The following is a 25,541-nucleotide window of genomic DNA, read 5'->3' as shown; positions in this document are numbered from 1 at the left end:
CTCCTGTCGATGTTTTATAAACCTGTTTAAAGTCCTAAAACTGTTAAAGTTAATCCATCTCTTCAAGAAATTGTTGTAAAAACTTCTATCAAATTCTTGTGATCTTGTAAAATCCTGCAGCTGAACTCTGAATTCGTTTTAGTTCTGAGTCTTTGAGCTAAACGTCGTCATCAGTCGCTCCAACATCTTAGTTTTCACTGGGTTGGGTTGAAATTTGAAGCTTGAGGATCATTTACAACACGTGTTAATTTAAATGAGTTGAAGCTGAATGTTTCCAGTAGAGCTGATGATCGTGGACAAACAATCTCACGCTGAAAATATCGTTATTCTACCGTCATAACTCTGAGTGAAGGGAGGTGGAGACAGTCTGTAGCTAACTTTAATAAAGTTACACTCAGGTACAAGTGAGAAAACAACCAGATGAACTCATCAACAACAGGCCGAACATCTTCCCTGTAGTTTTCACACAATACCAATATTTCAGTTTTTAATATTAAGGTTATCATGACCTGAATTTACAGTCATTTTCTACCCTGATGAAACATTTATATCTCCTCTAGTTTCACTGTGTTAATGTAGCTTTATTCAACATCGAGCTCAATAACTTACTTTATTATTACTTTACCACATACTGTATGATTCAAGATAACAACTAATAAATATGTAAATAAAGAGCATGAAACAGCAAATAATACTAAATGTGATATTTGCTGCACTTACCTTCACTTTGGTTCCTTTAGACGTCATTTTGTGAAAGAAAAGAAAACTTCAACACAGCAACAAATTTCAAATCAACAAAACAAAACAAAACAAAAACGCCTCCTGAAGGCGGAGACCACACTGAGCAGACTCTTCATCCTCTGAGCTGACAGCAAATTCAAATGTTTACACGTTTAATTAATATATCAATTTAAATATCAGATAAAATCATTTTGACAGGATTTTTTCTGATGTGCAGGAATCTGTGTCCAGAAGTGACTGTCGAATTTTTAGCCTTCAAACAGAAAGATACAATATTTTGTACACAGAATCTGTAACTGTTATTTAATATCTCTTTCACACAGCTTAAAGGGGAAGTTCACCAAAATCAGAGCAAACACGTCTGCTGCCGATGAGGAGAAATCTTAATTTTACAGATTGAAAATCTTTATACCATCTGTGTGGTTGGATACCAGTCGAGATATGTAAGAATAGTGATTTGTAATTAGGTGAACCGACCCTTTAAGGTGAAGTTAGTAGAGAGTCTGCTCAGGTGTCTCAAGTCAGCTGTGTCTTACTGACGTCTCAGTCTACGATGGCTCCGTGTCAGGCGGGAGGTTTGGGAGCTTTAAAGGATCTTTGAGGAGCAGTTTGGTCTCTAACACATGAACTAACTCTAATGATTGTGGGCAGCAGGACTACAGGACAGAGGAGCTCCACATCTGTTCAGACGCACAATGCATCAGTTTCAATTATCTAAATGTCAAAGAGCTTTCAGTGTGAGTGTCTGCAGCTGATGCATGGTGCTGGTCACAGATGGGAGCTGGTGTTTGAGAGGCTGGGAGGAGAGAAGAGCTACAGTAGTCGGGTGTGGAGGATCTGTAGGCTGGGTTCATCTACTGGTGTCTGGGGAGGTTTGGTCGTGGGGAAGTGGAAGAAATCTGAGAAAAGTGTTTTCATACGTGTGATTTTAGCTCCCTAACAAGCAGCCGGAGTGAGCCGGCATCCCAGGAGCTGCAGTGAGGAGGAGGTGGTGGAGGAGGAGGTGAAGGTGGCTGACGGGGCTGAGGTTACCTGCGAGGTTCTCCAGCGGGTGATGGGGAGCAGAGGGAGCAGAGGGAGCAGAAGGAGCAGAAGGAGCAGAAGGAGCAGAGGGTGAAGCTGTGGCTGGACACACTGCGGCTGCCACCGGCTCGGCCACAGGCTCACTGGGCTCCTCCACACCAGAACCAGCGTCTGTGGGACAAAGAGACAAACCTCTGATGTCACAACCTCTGATGTCACAACCTCTGATGTCACAAGCCTATGATGTCACAACCTCTGATGTCACAAACCTCTGATGTCACAAACTTCTGATGTCACAAACTTCTGATGTCACAACTTCTGATGTCACAACCTCTGATGTCACAAACTTCTGATGTCACAACCTCTGATGTCACAAACCTCTGATGTCACAACCTCTGATGTCACAAACCTCTGATGTCACAAACCTCTGATGTCACAACCTCTGATGTCACAAACCTCTGATGTCACAAACCTCTGATGTCACAAACTTCTGATGTCACAACCTCTGATGTCACAACCTCTGATGTCACAAGCCTCTGATGTCACAAACCTCTGATGTCACAAACCTCTGATGTCACAAACTTATGATGTCTCAAACCTCTGATGTCACAAACCTCTGATGTCACAAACTTCTGATGTCACAAACCTCTGATGTCACAAACTTCTGATGTCACAAACTTCTGGTGTCACAACCTCTGATGTCACAAGCCTCTGATGTCACAAGCCTCTGATGTCACAAGCCTCTGATGTCACAAACTTCTGATGTCACAAACTTCTGATGTCACAACCTCTGATGTCACACACCTCTGATGTCACAACCTCTGATGTCACAAGCCTCTGATGTCACAAACCTCTGATGTCACAAACCTCTGATGTCACAAACTTCTGATGTCACAAACTTCTGATGTCACAAACTTCTGATGTCACAAGCCTCTGATGTCACAAACTTCTGATGTCACAAACTTATGATGTCACAAACCTCTGATGTCACAAACTTCTGATGTCACAAACTTATGATGTCACAAGCCTCTGATGTCACAAACTTATGATGTCACAAACTTCTGGTGTCACAAACCTCTGATGTCACAAACTTCTGATGTCACAAACTTATGATGTCACAAACCTCTGATGTCACAAACTTATGATGTCACAAACTTATGATGTCACAAGCCTCTGATGTCACAACCTCTGATGTCACAAGCCTCTGATGTCACACACCTCTGATGTCAAAAGCCTCTGATGTCACAAACTTCTGATGTCACACACCTCTGATGTCACAAGCCTCTGATGTCACCCACCTCTGATGTCACAAGCCTCTGATGTCACAAACTTCTGATGTCACAAGCCTCTGATGTCACAAACTTCTGATGTCACACACATCATTTTAAATCACTGAAACAGATATTTTTTTAAACTCTACAAGTTTACAACTTTATTTAGTGGTTTTCTACATCTTATTTTAACAGAATGAGCTCATTAAATACGACAAATTGCTGATGTAGACTTTATAGCACCTACTGACCCGTCATGCCTGTTCGAGTGCTGAGAATTGTTTGTACAAAGATATCTAATAACATGGAGGTCCATTTTTTAAATGGACGAGGAAAAGATCTGATCAGAAAAATGCAAAGTCTCTAATTAAACATCTGGAGAATCAACTGCAGCCTTCTTTTATACCAGATTTGGGGAAGTTTGCTGACCTACAATCAGTTAGTCGTCATCCTTGAAGACTTTGATCGTGTTTAACTGAAGCATAATGTCTTTGGATACGCACAGATCTCAGCTGGCACAGAGCTCAAACACTTCTAACCTGAAGCTCTAAGACTCTTTATAATGTACGGCATCGAAAAGGTAAACATCTCATCTTCAGTCATCAGTCGACAGCTGAGGAAGACGTGGTGCTCATCCTGACTCTGACCTTCTGTCGGCTTTGCAGCAGCCTGAGACGGGAACCACATCCCAGAGCAGCCAGCTGGACGTCACCACTCCACCAGCGGACTCCATCTTTCTTTTGAGAATGTGTTGAATGTTTTTTACAGTCATGGCACGTCGGCCTGACCAATCACATGTGATGACTGTGAAGCACAGCTGCGACTAATGGTTGTTGTCACTGACATTAATATTTTGATTATTTCCTCAGTTAATCGATCAGCTGTTGGTCAATAAAATGTTATAGAATGTTGAAAATGTGGATCAGTGTTTCGTCTTCAAATGTCTCAGTTTATTTCTTTACCAGAGGAGGAAAGAAACCAGAACACATCCACATTTAACAATCTGACATCAGAGAGTTTGAGTCTCCTCCACGTCTGCATCACCTCCTGCAGGAGGACGTTAACTTCCTGCTGTTAAAGTCCTGTGTGTGTGGACCGAAGTGTGTTTTTGACTCAAACACAGTGAAGTCTGCTGATGAACCTCACAGTTTTACAGTTTGGACCAGTAACTGTATGACAGACCTGCGATCAGTCAGGGGCGATGTATGAAAAGACATCTCTGGATCCTGTTTATGATTTAAGAAGTGAAGGTGTTTGTGATCTTTCTCTGCACACTCACCGGGCACCGTCACTTGAATGATCTCTCCATCCGGAGGCTCCGTTTTAATCCTTTTCAGAGGAATGCAATCTCCTGAAGGACCTGCGGGGATTCAACAGTTCACTTCCATCAGAGCGCCGCTGTGTTTCATGGAGCTGCTCAACAGATTTAAGTAGCTGATCGAAACGACTGGACGACAAATCATGATGGGACATTTTCTTCAGAGACTTCTGAGGACTGTCGATATCAAAACTATAATTACAATCTTTTGTTGCTTCAGATTGAAAAGAATGGGAACAAAAAGAAGTCACTTTTATAATGAAGACGAGGTTTTTAATTAAACGTACCTGCTTCACAGTCAGCCAGAGGACTCACACACGCACTGGTCGATCTGTGAGGAGGAACAAAAACACAATCAGCTGACGAACAAATTATTACAAAACTAATTCATTTAAACACACCAGTGGATGGAAACAGACCTCCAGCTGAAGATCATCATTCTGTTTAAATAGACTAAAATAAAAAGCTTAATTCTTTCTGCAGGGGAACAAAAACGTCTTCTGTCTTTTGCATCATCATGTTGAACGACTGTGATGCAGCGCTACGTTACGTAACGTCTCAGCAAAACATGTTGACAACAAGACGCCGTGTTGCAGGAGGAGAAGAGGAGCAGGCCGACTTCATTACCAGTCATCGTTCTTTATTGACTTCAAGCCTTTAGCTTAGATTCTACATATTTTAGGTATATGAAGCAAAAAATACCAACGCAGACTCGAGAAACCTGCAGATGAAACTGATGAAACACGTCCGCACGCTGCTCGTAAAAATGAGAATATCTCACAAATTAACAAAGTTTCAAAGTGTTTGGAAATGTTTGTTTATATTTCTACATTCAGAACATTTTTGTTTTGAATGTTTATTTAGTGAAATGTGATGAAAATACCATTTAATTATGGCTTCATTAGGTTGCCAGATTTTAAGGGATGAGTCTGAACGACTGAAAATTAATTCAAAAAATAAATTAAGGTTTTTTTTAATACATAAAAAGTGACATAAATTGATGTTTCTTTGTTTACCTTTGTTTTAATTCCTGTTATTTATTTACCCATTTAATTTTCAGTCATATTTATTTGTTTGTTAATTGTTTTAATGTCTTTATTTCCTTCTTTCTTCTTCCTCTCTGTGGTATCTCCCGTTTGCATTTAATGAATGAATGAATGAATGAATGAATGCTTTATTTCAAACATGTGAAAAATAAATTACCCTTGAAGCTCTAGTCATTAAAACACTTTGTATGTTTGAAAAGGAGTAGGAAGAAGCATTAGCTTATTAATTCCTACCCCTTCTCCACTTAGTACCTAGTACTATAGGTTATCGTACTTCCTGTGTATCCTGTTTTGTTTTTTTTAATACTCTCAACAAAAGCAAACAATCACCAACAAACAACACAATAACCGCTTGTGTAAAAATAAAATAAATGACAAGTATGGCAAAATGTGAGAACCCTAGTGTTTGTCATACCCCTCTTCTGCCCTGTACCTTGTAAATACCATCTGTTTGTACCGCTGTTTGAATCTGCTCATGGTTGGACATTGTCTTTTTTCGTCCATAATTACACCCAGAAATCTATTTTCATGTACTCTGGCTATGTCCACCCCGTCTATCTGTATGATTGCTTGAGTGTTCATTTTACAGTTCCCAAATAACATGAATTTGGTTTTGTTTAAATTTAAAGATAATTTGTTTCTATCAAACCACCTTTTTAATTTACACATTTCTTCAGTGATACACTGAATGAATCAGTGTGATTAATAAAATAAACACATTTAAATGAAGTTAAAAAAATACATTTAAGTATTCATTAATTTATAAAATGACAATTCAGTCTTAATTTGCTTTCAGTATTTATTTACCTTTGTTTACCTTTTAATTCAATCATATTTATGGATTCATTTCTATATTCATTTCAGTGTTATTATTCTTTAGCATTCAATAAATGTAATAAATTAACTTAAAAATGAATACATTTATTAAATAAAATGGAAACAAAACTGAATAATAAAATGGAAAATTAAATAAATATTATAGAAGCAAATTAAGGCAGAAATATAAATGTATGTCAAATTTTATAAATTAGTTTTAGTGTTTATATGGCTTATTCATTTATTTCTTTAACTAATTATTTTGCTTTACTTTTCTTTCATCTGAACCACAGAGTAAAAAGCACCACAGGCTGCATGAACTCGTGCAGGATTCATAAAGATGCATCATGTCAGCTGATTCACATTCATGTTGTATAAACACGATTCTGTCACACAAACTGTCGCCTGTTATTACACAGGAAACCTGAATGAAGAGCTCTAACGTCTCTAATGTGACGGTACGGATGATAAACTGTATAAAGAGTATTTAAACTGTTTAATTCAGAGCTCATTGTGAGTTACACATGCAGGACGTTTGGCTGCAGCCCAGCAGCTCATATTTCCTGGTTATAAACAAAGTCTGCGGGGGTGAAGCTGAACCGTGTGCGGGCCGAGCTCTGACCTGCTGCTGTGAGGGTTGCTGACCAGCTCGGCGGCGGTGGGCGGGAGGCTCAGATTGTCGGGGAAGCTGTCTTCAGGCGTGGAGCCCAGGTCGTGCTTCCCCTCCTCTCTCGCCATCTTTCCAGCAGCTTGAACAAACAAGATGCAGAAGAAAAACACACAGAGCATCCTGTCAGTGGAGAACATCTGCGGGTGTTCAGATATAAATACAGAGTTGACGGAGTCGCTTCTGTCGACCCGTTACACTAATTAATTGTGGAGATTCTGACAAATATTGTCCAGGTAAACGCCGGCTCACGTTCCACACGGAGCACGACGTGGAACCCTTCCAGAATAATTACCCTTTACCCAGAGTTCCCTCTGAAAACATGGAGATCATTCTTCATTCTAATGAAAACGCAGCCTGCACTCGTTTTAAGAGCCAAATTAGCTGTGATTTGATCTAATTTTTCCCCACTGATGTAAAGTCGGGGTTTGTGCTCCAATTATTATCTCAGACAGTCAGCTGGCAGTTTAGTAGGTCCATCTGGACACAACTCAGTAAGTGAGATCCAGCAGTCCAGCACCGAATCCTGCAATATTCAGTTTATTTCTTCAAATGTTTAAAGGCCCGGACACACTGAGAGATAACAGGCTCTCTCAGCTGGACGCTGCCGCTGTGTGTCACGCTGTGTGAGGTGTGTAAAGAAGTCTTTAAATGCATCTTTGATGTTTTTGCTTTACAGATAAAGTTCGGTGTTACTCAAATGATGAATTTAACCAAAACATTCAGGTCAGTAAACTGTCAAATCATTCCTCACAGTTTGCCAGCGACACTTTTTCCCAAACAGAAACCTTTAAATTCTTATGACACCAGAACACTTTCAAACATAATGAGTGAAATTGGCACGAGAAGTCATACAGAGGAAATGTTTCAGTAACGAGTAAATTCACGGCTCACGACAGAGAAAAGTCTTAAAACACAAACAGAGTAAATAAAGTCTCACCGGTGAAAATCCTCTCATCAAACATTCTGCAACAGAAGAAGAAACAAGGCGTCAGTGAGCTTCAGCACAGATCGTCATGCAAACACTCCACATGTGTCGTTAACAGCACAACATCCGTCTCAGTCAAACAATCGGCTGATTGAGTCGTTATCGCTGATGAACTAAAAATAACCGTGTGGATGTGAACTCCTGCTGAGACCTTAATGAACCTTCACACACTTTAACATTTTGTTGATGTTCGTTCACTTAAATAAATCTTTGAGATTAAGACTGAATCTCTGGAACGTCCAGCTGGTGAAGGAGGGAAGTGTTTGTTGGTGCTTTCATCTATAATTACTTCACCAGCACGATGACCTCGTTTCATATCGAGGTCGCTGCTGAACAAGACCGAGCGTACAGTCCACAGCTGTGACACCATGTTTACGACACCACAGAACAAGAAGTGAGAGTCAACACGACTGTTATCAGATCTGCAGTTTGGTTTGAGGGCGGTGCAGGAGAAAAGGCAATTAAAAGGCTTTATTCTCTGTACGGTGGCCCTGTTGGGACATTTCAGACATTAACACTAAAGGATGAGGCCTTTTTTTCATCCAAACCATCAAAGAGTTGGTCTGACGAAAGAAATGATCTGGTCTCCAGACACCACAAATACACTATTTACTGTAGTTTGAGGATATTTTGCTAAAAACTAGAGCGTCCAGCTGTTTTTGTAAATCACTGAGCTTTTAATAAAGTTGGATCTATGTATTTGTAACCGGGACTGAACAGCCTTAGAGCTGCGTGACAAATGCAGCGTAAGGAAGATGTAAATTAATGTAAGAAGGGCGAACACACTCGTCATCTTTCCTATCAAGCAAATTTGAAACAAACCTTTGCAATGAATTAAACTACGCAACGTGTAGTTCTGTGTCGGCTAACTTCGACACGGCTGCAACACACTAGATAAGAAAAGACTGTAAATATGGAAGAAAAGAGTTTGTAGAGTTTTCTCTGTAGTTGCAGGAATGTTCTCTGTTGGTTTGGCCGTGTTGCTGTTAGAGATGCAGCGATGTTTATATTCAGCCGTCTGATCATGAAGGAGATCAGCTGAGTCTTTTGTTTCGTTTTAGAGGACGACGAGGAGGAAATGAAGAAGAGACGCAGCTGTTGTTCATTTTGCTCTTCTAAAAGGATTTGTTGATAACTGTAACTATTTTTGATGTTTCTTTTGACGACATGAACTTTTGTAAAAGTAAAACTTCTTGATTAAAGTCTCAATGATTCATCCTCTGGTGACCATGAATATCTGTGAGTCCGTCAAGCTGCTCTCAATTTATCTTAGTCAGACTGACCACACACACATCGTCCCTCCAGTTTTAAAAACAAAGCCAGCTCGCGTTGATGGATTTAGTTACATTTTGACATTGAACAACTCAAAACAGACTGAAATGAGTTTGTTATTACCAATCTAACATCTCTGCTGCAGTTTTAAATGTGAACAAACTCTGCGTGCAGTTGAAGCGGCCGAGTGACTGAACAGCGGTCGGTTTACAGTCTGTCAACACTGAACATCAGGACCCACATCTGGAGCATCTCTCAATGACAATGGCAACGTGATGTAATTCTGAATTAATCCCATTTTCAGTCTTTCCTAATTGTATTAACACTAATGAGCCACTGCCTGCAGGATTCGTTAGGAGATGTGTTATCTCAAACAAGGCATGGCGGCTCGTTTAAATTAGCTTAAACAAATGGATGGAGGAGCAGCCGCGTGGTGCTGCCAGGGGAGAGTCGTCTGGGCGCTGAGCGGAGACGGTGTAGCAGCGAGCTGAAGGAAACAGACGTTTAACTGACAGATGGTTGAGGCTGGCTGCTCACTGAAAACCTTCTCTAAATAAAGTTTGAGAGGCGATGCCACGCTGCAGTGTGCTGGAGACGAGCTGGACCGTAATGACGAGGCAGTGGATCAACTATGATCTGCACTCATGACTAAATTAAACCTAATTAGACACCGAGGCATGCATATGATGTGTCTCCTTAAAAAACTACCCTGTGAATCACATCGGCCTGATTTATCTCAGAGATTCATGTGTGCCTGACAAGCAAACAGCAGGAAGTCTGAAAGGATCTGATACCGTTTGACGATGAAGCGGATTCCGTGGCGTTCGTCCAGGATGCGTTTGAGTTTGGGGACTCCGTAGGTGCAGGGTCTCTTGAAGGGGATCTGGTCGGGGATGCCGATGATCTCCACAGCTCCGGGGTCGCAGGCGATTTTGCGGTAGGGTACAGGCACCATGTGATCAAGACCCAGGGCCTCAGCTGGAGGAAGAAGACGGGAAACTTTTATAAAAACTCATGAAATGCTGCATGAACGAGTCCTGAAACCTGGAGGTGAATCAGCATTTTCACACTTCTGGTTCTTCTTCACTTCAGTTACTCGCCTGAAATAAGGTCTGTGGTTAACACACGCCTGACAGTTTGTTCCCACGGAGACTGAAGCAAAGTTTTCAGGTCAAAATAACATGAAAGTCAACACAAAGATGCGAATAGACACAAATTCACTGCTGTGCACAAACTCAACCGCACGGCGAGTGTAAATAACATCATCTCAGATCAGTTTGTGATCTCGAGGCTTCTGCAGAATCTGATCACAGCAGACGAGCTGCACGGAGACGCCCGAGGTTTAAATCAAGTCTGCAACTGCTGCAACCCTGTTTTACTGTGAAGCTCCAGAACTGTTCTGTGGACTACCACACTTCACCTGAGTTTATATCATCAGGAGGAGGAGAGGAGGACTTTATATCATCAGGAGGAGAGGAGGACTTTATATCCTCAGGAGGAGGAGAGGAGGACTTTATATCATCAGGAGGAGGAGAGGAGGACTTTATATCATCAGGAGGAGGAGAGGAGGACTTTATATCCTCAGGAGGAGGAGAGGAGGACTTTATATCATCAGGAGGAGGAGAGGAGGACTTTATATCATCAGGAGGAGAGGAGGACTTTATATCATCAGGAGGAGAGGAGGACTTTATATCATCAGGAGGAGAGGAGGACTTTATATCCTCAGGAGGAGGAGAGGAGGACTTTATATCATCAGGAGGAGGAGAGGAGGACTTTATATCATCAGGAGGAGAGGAGGACTTTATATCCTCAGGAGGAGGAGAGGAGGACTTTATATCATCAGGAGGAGGAGAGGAGGACTTTATATCATCAGGAGGAGGAGAGGAGGACTTTATATCATCAGGAGGAGGAGAGGAGGACTTTATATCACCAGGAGGAGGAGAGGAGGACTTTATATCATCAGGAGGAGGAGAGGAGGTCTTTATATCATCAGGAGGAGGAGAGGAGGACTTTATATCATCAGGAGGAGAGGAGGACTTATATCATCAGGAGGAGAGGAGGACTTTATATCATCAGGAGGAGGAGAGGAGGACTTTATATCATCAGGAGGAGAGGAGGACTTTATATCATCAGGAGGAGGAGAGGAGGACTTTATATCATCAGGAGGAGGAGAGGAGGACTTTATATCATCAGGAGGAGGAGAGGAGGACTTTATATCATCAGGAGGAGGAGAGGAGGACTTTATATCATCAGGAGGAGAGGAGGACTTTATATCATCAGGAGGAGAGGAGGACTTTATATCATCAGGAGGAGAGGAGGACTTTATATCATCAGGAGGAGAGGAGGACTTTATATCATCAGGAGGAGAGGAGGACTTTATATCATCAGGAGGAGAGGAGGACTTTATATCATCAGGAGGAGGAGAGGAGGACTTTATATCATCAGGAGGAGGAGAGGAGGACTTTATATCATCAGGAGGAGAGGAGGACTTTATATCATCAGGAGGAGGAGAGGAGGACTTTATATCATCAGGAGGAGAGGAGGACTTTATATCATCAGGAGGAGGAGAGGAGGACTTTATATCATCAGGAGGAGGAGAGGAGGACTTTATATCATCAGGAGGAGGAGAGGAGGACTTTATATCATCAGGAGGAGGAGAGGAGGACTTTATATCATCAGGAGGAGGAGAGGAGGACTTTATATCATCAGGAGGAGGAGAGGAGGACTTATATCATCAGGAGGAGAGGAGGACTTTATATCATCAGGAGGAGGAGAGGAGGGACTTTATATCATCAGGAGGAGGAGAGGAGGACTTTATATCATCAGGAGGAGGAGAGGAGGACTTTATATCATCAGGAGGAGGAGAGGAGGACTTTATATCATCAGGAGGAGGAGAGGAGGACTTTATATCTTCAGGAGGAGGAGAGGAGGACTTTATATCATCAGGAGGAGAGGAGGACTTTATATCATCAGGAGGAGGAGAGGAGGACTTTATATCATCAGGAGGAGGAGAGGAGGGACTTTATATCATCAGGAGGAGAGGAGGACTTTATATCATCAGGAGGAGGAGAGGAGGACTTTATATCACCAGGAGGAGGAGAGGAGGACTTTATATCATCAGGAGGAGGAGAGGAGGACTTTATATCATCAGGAGGAGGAGAGGAGGACTTTATATCATCAGGAGGAGAGGAGGACTTTATATCATCAGGAGGAGAGGAGGACTTTATATCATCAGGAGGAGGAAAGGAGGACTTTATATCATCAGGAGGAGAGGAGGACTTTATATCATCAGGAGGAGGAGAGGAGGACTTTATATCATCAGGAGGAGGAGAGGAGGACTTTATATCATCAGGAGGAGGAGAGGAGGACTTTATATCATCAGGAGGAGGAGAGGAGGACTTTATATCATCAGGAGGAGGAGAGGAGGACTTTATATCATCAGGAGGAGAGGAGGACTTTATATCATCAGGAGGAGAGGAGGACTTTATATCATCAGGAGGAGGAGAGGAGGACTTTATATCACCAGGAGGAGGAGAGGAGGACTTTATATCATCAGGAGGAGGAGAGGAGGACTTTATATCATCAGGAGGAGGAGAGGAGGACTTTATATCATCAGGAGGAGGAGAGGAGGACTTTATATCACCAGGAGGAGGAGAGGAGGACTTTATATCCTCAGGAGGAGAGGAGGACTTTATATCATCAGGAGGAGGAGAGGAGGACTTTATATCATTAGGAGGAGGAGAGGAGGACTTTATATCATCAGGAGGAGGAGAGGAGGACTTTATATCATCAGGAGGAGGAGAGGAGGACTTTATATCACCAGGAGGAGGAGAGGAGGACTTTATATCCTCAGGAGGAGAGGAGGACTTTATATCATCAGGAGGAGGAGAGGAGGACTTTATATCATCAGGAGGAGGAGAGGAGGACTTTATATCATCAGGAGGAGGAGAGGAGGACTTTATATCATCAGGAGGAGGAGAGGAGGACTTTATATCATCAGGAGGAGGGGAAGATGGAACTTTTTCTGAGAACTTCTCCTTCAGGAGATTTTCAGGTTTTGTTCTCCAACATAAATCATCATTAATGTCTCACAGTTTAATCCTGAAGCTCTTCATGTGTTAAAAACAGTTAGCGGTTGCTAACGAGTGTCTGAATGAGACTACAGAGTTGTCGGGGACATTAAACGTCCTCACAGCGAACACGGAGACTCATCTACTCACTAGTCCGTCTTTACAGGCCACTTTAGTTACACACTGTTCTAACTCTGACTTTACAACTTGTACTTTGATCAGTTTATAGAAAACCTGGATAGTAATTGTGCAGTAAGACTCTTAGTGGTGGTGACGTTTCAGTCATGTGACCGCGATGTCGTCTGTTTGTAGCCTAGCATTAGCTTCTTACTGCTACACAGTTAATTCATGTTCATCTGTGGAGATTATCTGGATGAACAGAACCTGGACGGGTCAGAAACATGGAGCCAGCCAGAGCGATGCTAACTTCAGGGTTAGATCCACAAATACATCATCCCTGCAGGACGCTACATGATGCTACTGACAGAACATCACAAAGATATTCACTTAAACTCAGAGTAAAAGTAGTTCAGTCTGACTTGTTGTTACTCTTCAGCAGCCAGCCGTCGGAGACACGCTGCCTGTAAAGTAATTTCAGCTAAATGAGGAATGAAACTTGTATGATTATCGGAGCAGCAGGCTTTGATATAAAAATCCCATGAGTCAAAATGTTTTTAATTTGTAGGAGCCGTCTGTAAACACAACGGATCCACTGAGTCAACACACTGGAGTCGGGCTGCGCGCAAACATCTCCCGAATACTTTAAAATAAAACTAATATCTCAGTGTTGGTGAACTCGTACGCAGCTGTGTTGTTGTTGTTGTGACTAATACAGGTTTTGAGTTTCACTGAGGAGAAGATGATCAAACCACAGCGCTGACCTCAATCCATCAGCATCCACAGAGTCATCAGTGAGAAGCATCAACAGAAGCTGGTGGAGGCAGAGGTATCTTTGTAAATCTCAGCCTCTGTGTGTGACTGGAGCTCAAACGAATTACAAACACAAAGAGCGAAGCTTTTCTCACCGTATCTGCTGTTGAACAAGATCTGAACACACTCTCTCAGAGTGTTGATGTCTTCAGTCTCACGGATGAAAGAATCCCATTTTTCTGCAAGAAACAACTCCCGTTAATCCTCGACGAACAATTAAAAACACAGAGCCGAAGTTTATCAGAGATTTAACATTCAAATGAGCTTTAATTCAAAAGATCTGAAATTAATCTGCTCCATCGACTCCATATCAACTCTGGGAAATGAGTGCAAGCTTCTTATAGGATTACTCTTGACATCTTAGTAGCTTAGCCCTTAATTGCCGGGGGTTAGTATAGTTTAGCCTTTGTTCAGTAAACAATACTTGGCGACTGTACGAGCCTGCAAATCCAACAGGAGACAGAACAAACACAGGAGGAGATGTTCAAATGAAACGCAGGAAATCCTCCTCTGAGAGCCGACTTTTACTTCTACTGTTGGTCTACAATGTTTATTTAAGACAAGATATTAAAGCCGGCTGATGCAGAATGAGTTTTATGTGCCTATGAAATCGTTCTCGTTACATAACAGATAACATAAAGGCTGACACCTGTGTCTTTGTGATAAGATAATATTAGATTATCAACAAAAAGCAACATTTTGGGAAAAAGATGTATTATTGCACAGATATGAGGAGAAGATGGATAAACGGCTCATGTCTGTAAATATAAAGTTCGTTCACTAATGTTACACTTCAAGTGCACCTCGTAAACTGAAATCTTTCCTCAAATGGCCATGAAGGTTGTTTTAAACTGGAAAGTTTCTATTCTTTTATTTTCTTTGTTGAAATACATCGGCCATCTTGTTCTTAACTACAGCACTTTTCTCTCTCTGATCATATTCATCTGTTTTACTGCAGCATTATTTAATAATTTAATACTAAAGTTACACATTATGCATTCTGCACAGTGACAAACATTTTTGGTCCGTCAGCCTCCAGCCACAAAAATAATCAAAACCCCAATTAAACCGTTCATGTCACTTGAGCACAGGGAAATAATGATGTTCAATATATATATATATATATATATATTTATATATTTATATATTTATATGTATGTAGAATTCTTCTTTTGATGTTATGTTGCAGACATATTTTCGACATCTTTCATCTAACTGTGAGGCGACTTCAGAGGAAATCTGAGGGAACATTCTGGTTTTAGTTTCAGTATTCGACATCTTTAAATATGCTCGTGTTGTTGTTTAGTGTTGATCTTCAGAGCTCGTGTCAATAAATCAATTAGTGTTCTTGCTCAGTTTTACATCCAAACATTGTTAGCAGAGACAAAAGATCTGCTCAGCGTCGTCTCTAATGATGTATACAGATGTTACACATTTAAAGTGAGACCACAGGTTGTTTTATCTTCTTGGTAAGAAGTTGGACGTTACCTGATTTTTCGTGCACGATGGAGAACAGCAGCCTCTTGGAGATGTGGATGCCAGGAGGGCTCTGACCCTGATCGCCAGGTAGTCTCGTTGTCTCGTCTGAAAAGGCAAGACAAATTAAACTGAATCAAATTATTCAGTTTAATTAACTTTGTTTCCAGCCAGAAATGCTCACTTAGCATCCAGATATTCAATTAGCTCCCCTGGCATTCATTAATACTTATCTAATTAACTGCAAAGATGCAAAAGCTGCAGAATAATAGGAAGAAAGAATAGAACATTTCTGTGTGACTCGTGTTTATTCTACATTTCTGAGCTGTGACTTCTCCTCCAGGATTTAAAAATGCAGGTAAACAACTTCTTTAGAGACATTAGTGTAACACGGAGAAGTTAAAGTGCTGCTTTGAAATTAATAACGAGCAGAATAATCATCAGACTTCAGAGCAGGCTGCAGACGGAGCACTTAGTCTGAAACACATTTTTATATATATATATATATTTTACCTTTCCTTATTGTTATGATCATTACTTTGATTGTTTTGTCAATCTTGAGTTTTACCTCTATTCAATACAGCAATCTGTGCAAATTACCACAACAGAGAAAGAGTCAAACACACAAGTATTCACTGTAACACACTCTGTGTCTCACCGTTGTTGGCGCAGTCTTTGACAGACGTGCTCTTGTCTGTTCCCGGCGTCCAGGTGGACCCTCGGTCTTTGCCCAGGTTGAGGAGGGACATGGGCTTGAAGTCGAGCTTCCCGTCCGGGTGAGGTTTGGAGGACATGGGCATCCCGTACAGGAAGCTGGACAGGACAGAGTTGCTGGAAGAGGCGGGACTTGATGATGTGACGGCCTGGGCTGCAGCGGGCTTCCCTGGACCGTGGCTGCTCGGCGTCATGACGGCGGAAGAGTTGTGATTGACATCAGTGCTGGTCTTAGATTCTCGAGACAAATCCTCTGCTGGCCTGAACACAGAAGGTGAGATACTCGTTATACACCGTCTCACCTGACTCGTCTCTTGGCTTCTATTAACAGTGTATTCTTCTAATAGAAACAATTAAAGGTTAAATTAAATGAGGTGTTTCTCTGTTATTCCAACTCTTTACCTATGATTATTATTCAGACTATATTCAGTTATAAACTCTGTTTAAGCCTCAAATTGTCACAAAACTGTCTTTTCATCTAAGTTCAGCTCAGCCAGCAGAATAAACTGATGGTGTTTTATGTTTCTGCAAACCACAGATACATTACATTAGTCATGTATTATATCAATACTTCTACAGAACATGTAATACAACGTTAAGATGACAAATAACCTGCATGAAACCACCGGATATCTTTAACAAAGCTAGGCCAAAATAAAACTGAAAATTAAACCAGAGACAGATTAAGTTTCAACACATCTGTGGTTTGCAGAACTGCACATTGAAAACATTGATTCTGGTGGTTGAGTTGACAGAACTGCCTCAACAGATCATTTCCAGCAGCTAAATACTGAAGAACAACTGAACCTTCAGCCTCAGGTTCTCCTAAAGCTCACAGGAAGTCCTGAGTCGAGAGCGTCTCCTCTGAAATCTTCCCTCCGTGATCTATGGAACAAGATTTGACTCTTGACCGGAATGTAAAATGTTTGCTTGGCTCGTGTTTCTATCAGTTGAGGATCATTGCCAAACTAAAAGCTGAGATGGAGACCACGATGAAGACTTCTCTAAACTACAGTCGACCAAGTCCTCCAAGAGGTCTCATGTAAATGCTCTCCCTCTCTGAAATGTCTTCCTTGTGATCTTGTTCAGACCCTCGTGTGGTCAGACTCCGGCTCCTTCACCCCAGTATCTCTCGCAGCACTCTGAGGTCTGATCAGAGTTCCGGGTCGGTCCAGCTCCGGGCTGAAGACTTCAGGAGACTCTCGAGGTCGTAGCTCCTAAACTTTTCTCTCCCACTGGACTTCAGATGTGTCGACACTGTTCTGTGTTTAGCTTGAGTGTTTTATTTAATCTTACTTGTTTTGTATGTGTTTAGCTCGATGAGCTGTTGTTCTCTCTATCTGCATTCCTTTCCAGAGAAAAACACACAAAAACAAATCTGAGTATCTGTCAGTGTTTTCATATTTAACTTGATTATGCAGCTCTAGAGGAAGGAAACTCCCCATTAACTGTAGGCAGAGGCATGTGACGGCTGTTATTAATGGAGGAAATGCAGAGAAGAAGCTCCAGAACTAAAACTCAGTTGAATTCTAAGAAGCCAAAGATGATCAAATTAAGCTTTAACGATGCGTTCACTTCCTGTCAGTCAAAAGAAGCTCTGCTCAGTCCTGTGGGACAATCTGATGACCAGCGTGACCGAGTGCAAATATCTATCATACCAACACTCTTCCACAAACAACATATAATCAATAAATCCCCCTGAGGCTCAGCGTCCACATCAGACTGACTCCATCACACAGTTATATGTAACTCTGACCCCGAGGCTGCTGACCGACCTCATCCACATCAGGACTGTGTGACAAACATGCTGAAAGTTAAAAAAAGGTCTCCATCCAAAAAGAGAGATAAAATAACTTGGTTGTGAAATTTGTCTCATGCTCTCATGAACCTCTGCGGAGAATCCTGGCGTCCGATGAGACTTCCTCCATCGTCTCATTGTGCCTGAAACAACATCAGCACTCAGGGCTGTTTTCAGCCTGAACACCCACTCAGGAAACTATTTGGACTCTGCTCTGACTTTTAAAGAGTGAACATGAAGTTACAGGGATGATGGGAATCGTCCTCACTGAACAATATCCAAGAACACTAACAAACACAGTCACAGGGAGGAGAACATGGCACGAGTCACTGTTTACACTCCTCATGAAGCTTTAGATGTGTGTGAGGAGATTTCTCCAATAAGCCTCAGAATAAAAGAAGTATTTCACCACTGGAGAGATGGAACAAAACTAGGCTGTCTATGATGTAGAAAGATTAAAGTATGTTAGAGATGGATGAGCAGATAAAACAGAAACGCTCCCACTGACGGCTGACGTACTGCAAGCCAGCAGAGCTCTGCCAGAATAAATGTTCCCTCAGTAAAACCGCTGCGTGACGGTTAGAAAACATCTTGTTTGGCTTTAGATACGTCGTCGAGATGTCGTGAGATTTTCGTGACGTTGTTATCCGTCGTTAATTTAACAGCGTCCAGCTAAAACGTAGAGAAGCTAAACTCTGTCCAGTTGCATATCCCACCAAAATCATAGTTCCACAGTGTTTTCCTGTAACGACGCAGTTTTAATACATGTTACTAACAGACTTCTGCACAGGAGGCTGTTAAATCTGACCAGGTTTTGTTAAGAAGCAAACATGCAACCTGAGAGTGGAGAATTAAAGCCCCGTCTATCCCTCACTAATACACTGCAGCCTGTCTGCTACCAACAACGACACACACAGATCCCCAGACAACCTAGCGTGTCTCTGCAAAGCATTAGAGGCTTTTGTTCCGTGTTCGATGTGAAACAGCTGCTTTCATGATCTGATAGGAGAGTTCAGACAGCAGAGTTTCTCTGTGTCAGTGCCTCACCTCTTCACTGTGAACTGGATGCGGTGGCTCTGCTCCAGGATCTTCATCAGTGTCTTGGTGTCGTACTCAGACGGCTTCTTCAGGGCGACTCCCTCGGGCAAACCGTGGGCCACCACACAGCTGGGGTCCTTCTGGATCCACTCATAAGGCACAGGGACCAGGCTGCTCTTCCCCACAGCCTCACCTGAACACAACACAACACATGATAATTACAGCTGGCTACAGACAATCTTTAATCTGATTACTGCAGTCAGTAACGGGTTATCCTGAGTCCACCCAAGACTGTGAGACAGTCAGCTTCTCCTCCCACATGCTGATGGAAACTCTTACTGTAAAGCACAGTGAAGACTTCCTCCACCATCTTCCTCAGGACGAAGATGTTGGACTGAGCGTCTGATGGAGCTCTCGGTTTCCCGTGCTCGCCGTCCTTACTCAGTTTGCTGAGATCGCCTTCCTGGTCTTTGGTATGGGCATTCGCTGTGGTCACGTTTTGCAGACATGGCACCCCTGAAGCCAAACGATACAAGTCTTATCTTAGAAACTTCCAGTAAAGTTTAAAAGGCCAAGTGCACGAGAACATTTCAGACGTGCTCAGAAACAGAGTCAGGACCAAAGAAACAGAAGAAGAAGAAGAAGATTGAGGATGTGGCTCCTGAGACGTAATGAATCCGTTACCTTGTGACAAACGCTGCCATGTAAAATAAACGACTTGTGTTTCCGAGAGTGTGTCTGGATAAATGTAAAGCGTCTGCAACAGAGTGATTAAGTCGACAACATCGAGCCACAATCCTCCTCGTTTGTTAAACCTGACGACCTGAAACTCAAACAAAAGCTTTATTTCTGTTTTCTGTCTCGACTGAACGAACCAAACTGCAGCTTGTGTTCTCTGGAAAAACTCATCTCGTCTTTTATTAGCAGTCTGATGAAATTAAACTGTGTAACGGGAGGTCAGCCCTTCAGATCGGAGCATTATCAGGGAAACATTGTGGAGTCTGAAGACGTTATTTGCTCTCAAGGTCAACAGGTGAGACTGAACGTCTCCGAGCTGACCTGTGAGCTCAGCTTACACACTTGCATACTCGTTTGTTTGAAGGAACTGAAGGCTGAATGAAAGAGCTCATCGTTTGGTTACATTATTCAGCCTCTTGTATAAACTTGCTGCAGAAATCCTGCAAGTTATCTGATGAAAATGTTGGTATCTGTTTTAGATTTTTACCTCCGACGGGGACGATGCTGATCTCTGACAGACTTACTGAGTTGTGATCAGTCAGGTAACATCTCTAATTTATTCCGAATGAAACACAACAAGATCTTTTATCTGATATCGGGGAAAAGATGTGAAGTTGCAAACACTTTGTTGCTTCGATTATTTTATGATGATGATGCAGTTACTGAAGATTTCTGCTGAATGTGCATCTGCGTGGATCCCTGCAGGGGCGAGCGTGAGGCGAGAGTATTGGATCTAAGGGGAGTGATCGACGTTACCTCAGAGAGCAGAACTTACGGCAGAACTTGTAGAAGTCTGTCTGGATTTCCCTCCTGGAGTTGAGGAACACTCGGCCCTTTTCTGTGCCGACGGCGATCACGCTGTCCTCGTGTATGGTGACGCACGCCACCTCAGCGTTCAGCTTGGACATCGCCATGCACTGCAGGAGAGACATACAAGATGTGTATGTGAGGATGTGTGAGGACAGAAACACAGTGTACTGTTTATGTTTAAAAGTGGACTGTCACTTATTGGACCACAGACTAAGATGAATGAGACGACAGAGTGTGAGTCCTGATCCAAGACGTACCACTGAGTCCAGCGCAGACACCAGGCTGGTGAGGATTTCCTGTCTGGCCGACACCAGCGGGACTTGCGGCTCGCCACGGGAGTTGGTCCTGATGCCATCACATGCCAGCTTCCTCATCTGAGCCATGCCTCTGCAGGGACACCGCCAGCACAGTTAAGTCGGGCAGCCACAGAGCCATAAAGACTAAACAAGTCAGAGAGCTGCAGCAGTGACCTGCATTCAAAGCAGCTTCTGCTGACATCATTCGGTTTGACTTTAAGCAAATATAAGCTTGCATGCATGAATATGATACTGAGGCCGGAGTCTCGTTATCGCCGAGGAAGGCTGAAGGTTTATTTCATGTTTCATATAGCGAGAAGACGAGCTGCAGCGCCTTCAGCAGCCACAGTGCCGACCTCACCAGGAGCTGCACATCGTAGCTCTCTGTGGAAGGTTTCAGACAGCAGGACTGTTGAGCCCACACGTGTTCAGGCTCAGATCCTCACATGGGGCCTGAATGTCACAGCTCATCTGTAAGAGTGACCGGGCTTTAAAACGATCTGTCCTGCACACTCAGTAACTTCTCATAAATCACTTCTTAAAACGCACTTCCACAGAGCGTCTTCTATGTGAAGTCGTCCTTTATAAATAGATTTTAGCACTTTCTTTCCTTTTATTCTTCTTTATTTATCTGTTTTTATTCCTCTGATGTGATGTCGTCTTCTTCTCGTCTGTTATTGATTTTAATCTTTTATTTATCTCTTTATTTGCATTGCTTTTTGGAGGGATTTTGCTTGTTTGATGGCTTTTATTCCTTTTACTTGTGCAGTAATTCTTCATATTGACATCGTGTGTTTTGCCTTTTGTTTTGTTTGTCCACCTCCTCTCAGGCGACGCTTGTTGAGTGTTTATTCTGTAATATTGTCTTCCTGCTTTTGTTTGTCTGTCAAAGCACTCTGTGAACGTGGTTTTTAAAGCTGTGACATAAATATCATCATTTTATAATAAACCTGACTTGCTTTCAGCTCGGGTCAGAGCAGGTTGGTGATTTGATGTCGGACTCTTCCTCTACGTTTTCAGCAATCACACTTTTCTTTGCAGTTCTCTACATGAAAAGCATTGTGAGATATCTGTTGTTGTGATTCGGGTCTTTATATCAAACTGACTCGCCTCAGTCACACAAAGGTCACGCTACACGCCTACAGTGACACGTTAGCACGCTGTTAATCAGCTGATGAGGATGATGACAATCATTATATGTTTTTCAAGCATCTGGTCATAAAGCGAAGTACAGACTGTCTGAACCAGGTTACATAGAAACCCATCTGGTGTCTCTCATGACATTTCAGGGAGGAACACAAATGTCAGCCTGGAAGGAAAAGTCAGAGGATCTGTTTGTAATCAGGTCAGTGAACCAGAAACGTCTGGACAATGCCAGTTCATCCAGCAGGTACAGAGATATCTCATCAGATGTTTGAGCTGCTGGTGATACACGAGGAAACAAGTCACTTTCATCCTCTGTTTGTACAAAACTTATTCAGATTAGTCAGATATTTCAGTCTGGACCAAAGTCGCGGACCGACCAGCACTTCCACCCCAGATCCAGATCCGGACCTCTCACGCCTCTAGGACAGCTAAAAAAAACCCAAATCCTTCTGCAGCGTGTGGTTTGCTCTGGTCGTTCGGTCTAAGTGGAGCACTCAGACGAGATGACGTCATCTGAGCTGATCATACAGAGTTTTCTCTCCCTGACAGATGGAGGAAGAAAAACACATACTGAGATAAGATGCACAGATAAAGTCTCTCTCTCCACAACGAGGCGTTCACATCCAGTCATCGTTTCAAACTTACAAATCATTGGATCAAGTTTATGGTTGGATTAATTTAAAAATGCACTTCCTTCTCTGTCCGTCTCTGTCTGCAGCCTCCTCCGCCCCCGAGGCTCGGCTCCAACTGTGGATCATTTCTGCAGTTAATCCACCGATCGTCGGGTCTATAACGTGTCAAACCTTTGAGGAAAATGCTCTTCTCAACTGAAACTAAAGAAGCAGTCTGAAGACGTCACTTTAGGCTCGGGGAAACTGTGATGAGCATCTTACTGACTGGACGATTAATCAGTGGACTGTGAAAATAATCAGCAGATTAATCAATAATGAATTCAAATTTATTCTTCGATTTCTTGTTCAACCAAAGTTCAAACCCCAAAGAAAAGCAGCAAACCCTCGAATATAAGAGGCTGACATGTGCAAATGTTTGAAATGACTGAAACAATGAATCAGTTATCAGAACAGTGAGCGACTGATTTTCTTCCGATCGACTCATAATACTAGTTATGCTTAATATTTTATTATCTCCGCTGTGGATTCGTTTTGTTGTTGACAAATGTTGATCAGTGTTTGGTCCTCAAAGCTCTTCAGTTTACTGTCACAGAAAGAAGAAAGATATCACAGAGCTCAGAACTGTGGCTGCCTTCAGATCATCCATCATCGTTTATAATCACATTATGGATCTGAACTGGAGTCAGATGTTGGTCGTGGATCAGCGAGGTTCTGTTACAGCAGGTAAACGTCCACCGCGACACATTTCAAACACATCAAAAACAAAGTCATGTAGCCGTCGACCATCAGGACGAGTACAAGCAGGGCTACAAACAGGAAGAGGAAGTGTTAAAGACAAACCGCTCGGCTAAAGCCAGGCACTATGTTCTCATGGCAACTGAAACCCGTCTCCTTGGAAACTAATCTCGGGGCATTTGAACAATGCAGCTCTGGCCTTTAATCTCTCCAGACACTGGGAACCATTATACTCGCCTCTGGCAAGCCTGAACCACTGACTCAATAGAGAGAGGACAGAGAGGCAGAGGGAGGCGGGTGGAGGAGGGTGGAGGAGGGTGGAGGGTGTGGTGGGGTTCAGCTGCACCAGTCTGAACGTGCCAACTCCATCGGCCATCTAAATCTGCCTCCCCTGAGGCCGCAGCAAACATTAGCCCCCTCCTAAATGATTGCGGTCTGGAAATAGATGGCCTCTTTCCCTCACATATTCAAAAGGCAGAGGACGGCGGGGATGAGCTCAGCCTCGCCGTAACGCCATGTCAACCGCTCTGCAAGAGCCAGAGCGAGCATAATGTCACAGTCCCGTCACGGCTCTCAGTGAATACTGAACAGTTCAGGCCGGAGCGACAAATAAAGCAGCAGACACGAGTCCATTCTAACGCTCACGGAGCAGAGAAGGCACAAGAGGCTCAGATGTAAATCCTGCTGCTGCTCTGTTGACGGTGAATGACGCAAACTTTGTAGACGAGCCAACGCGACTCGCTGTGATTTCATCCAAACCGTCACTCTGACAAAAGCCCGCTTATTCTCTGAGCTCGCCAAAATCAGCCGGCGGGCCTCGTTAGCGGGAGCGACGGGCGTGTTTCAGTCTGACGCCGTCGACTCGATGTTCAGAGAAGTGTTTGCTAAAAAGATGATCGGCAGAAACCAACAGTGTTCATCGAGACGCAGTGGAAGACAACAAGATGCACAGAGTCAATTCATGTTGTTCACATGAGTCGAACACTTTCTGCTTCCAGCTGCTTCAATGTGAAGATTTACTGCTTTAGTTTCGAGTCTTTGGGCTTTGGACTGTCGGTTGGACTAAGAAGCAATATGAAGACGTCACTTTGGACATTTTATAGGCTGAATGATTAATAGATTGATCATAAAAATAATCATTAGCAGCAGTCCTACACCTTTCTATTGATGTTTTATGATGAAGTCTGCAGGTTGGCATTTTTCCTGCGTCTTAAACTCTCGGCCAAACTGTCAGAGTCGTTTGGATCAAACCTCGAGGGGAATTCAGATTTCTTCAGAAACTTCATAAAACCTGTTTTAGAGTCTGTAATGTGATCAAGAGGTAGTGAATAATATCTGTACGGGATGGCCAAGGTGACCACGGAGGTTTTTACGTTCAAATAAAACAAAAAATCTTGGAATCAGCAAAAGCAGTTCAGGAGTTGGACTTCCTGGAGGGTTCTGGGGGTTCTGGAGGTTCTGAGAAGGAACCAAACGTGACTAAAGGATTCAAACGTAACCTGCTTCACGCCAAACTTGTAGTTTGTTTGTTGTTTTAAACATGACTGCTGAAAACATTAATAATCAATCAATCGTATCTCCGTGTGCGCTGAAATATCGACTGTGACGTGTTGTTGTATGATGTTGTTCTGTTTACAAAGAACTCATTAAATGTATCAAATAACAACATTTGTCCATGATTTCATTTAAATAATCGTTCTTGTGATGCATGAAGCTGTAAACACTGATTCCTCTTCAAATCAATCACATCAGTAGAGCTGCAACTAACTAATGTGTCAGTTAATTGTGGATTAATTGATTAGTTGCTTTATTAAAGGATATAAACTGTGGAATGATTGTTGATCAGTGATTCGTCCTCGACCCAAAGATCTTCAGTTTACGTCACAGAAACCAGAACATATTCACATTTAACAAACTGACATCAGAGAAGAAACGCGCTCAAAACAACTGATCGATTATCAAACTATTGATCTCATCAATTCAATTGTAGACAACTAATCAATGAATCATTGCAGC

At 42.6% G+C, this 25,541-nt stretch overlaps 1 protein-coding gene across 3 annotated transcripts in view; it reads right to left on the bottom strand.

Moving 5' to 3' along the window:
* The window catches only part of gtf2ird1 (GTF2I repeat domain containing 1), a 40,129-nt gene that overhangs the window by 10,249 nt on the left and 4,339 nt on the right, over positions 1-25,541 (bottom strand). For all 3 annotated transcript variants that reach the window (XM_030437154.1, XM_030437156.1, XM_030437155.1), the window contains exons 2-14: positions 20,974-21,103; positions 20,682-20,823; positions 19,508-19,684; positions 19,178-19,361; positions 16,277-16,593; positions 15,631-15,726; positions 14,238-14,321; positions 9,937-10,120; positions 7,823-7,848; positions 6,838-6,964; positions 4,641-4,684; positions 4,315-4,395; positions 1,774-1,935 (exon numbers count right to left, since the gene is read on the bottom strand). In XM_030437154.1, coding sequence (XP_030293014.1) covers positions 1,774-1,935; positions 4,315-4,395; positions 4,641-4,684; positions 6,838-6,964; positions 7,823-7,848; positions 9,937-10,120; positions 14,238-14,321; positions 15,631-15,726; positions 16,277-16,593; positions 19,178-19,361; positions 19,508-19,684; positions 20,682-20,823; positions 20,974-21,099 — 1,750 coding nt within the window. In that variant the 5' untranslated portion in view covers positions 21,100-21,103. The remainder of the gene's footprint in view (positions 1-1,773; positions 1,936-4,314; positions 4,396-4,640; positions 4,685-6,837; positions 6,965-7,822; positions 7,849-9,936; positions 10,121-14,237; positions 14,322-15,630; positions 15,727-16,276; positions 16,594-19,177; positions 19,362-19,507; positions 19,685-20,681; positions 20,824-20,973; positions 21,104-25,541) is intronic.

Source organism: Sparus aurata, chromosome 13, assembly GCF_900880675.1.
Source record: "Sparus aurata chromosome 13, fSpaAur1.1, whole genome shotgun sequence".
NCBI classification, from domain to species: domain Eukaryota; kingdom Metazoa; phylum Chordata; class Actinopteri; order Spariformes; family Sparidae; genus Sparus; species Sparus aurata.
The sequence above is the reverse complement of the archived record's forward strand: the minus strand, read 5'-3'. Positions and strand labels throughout refer to the sequence as shown.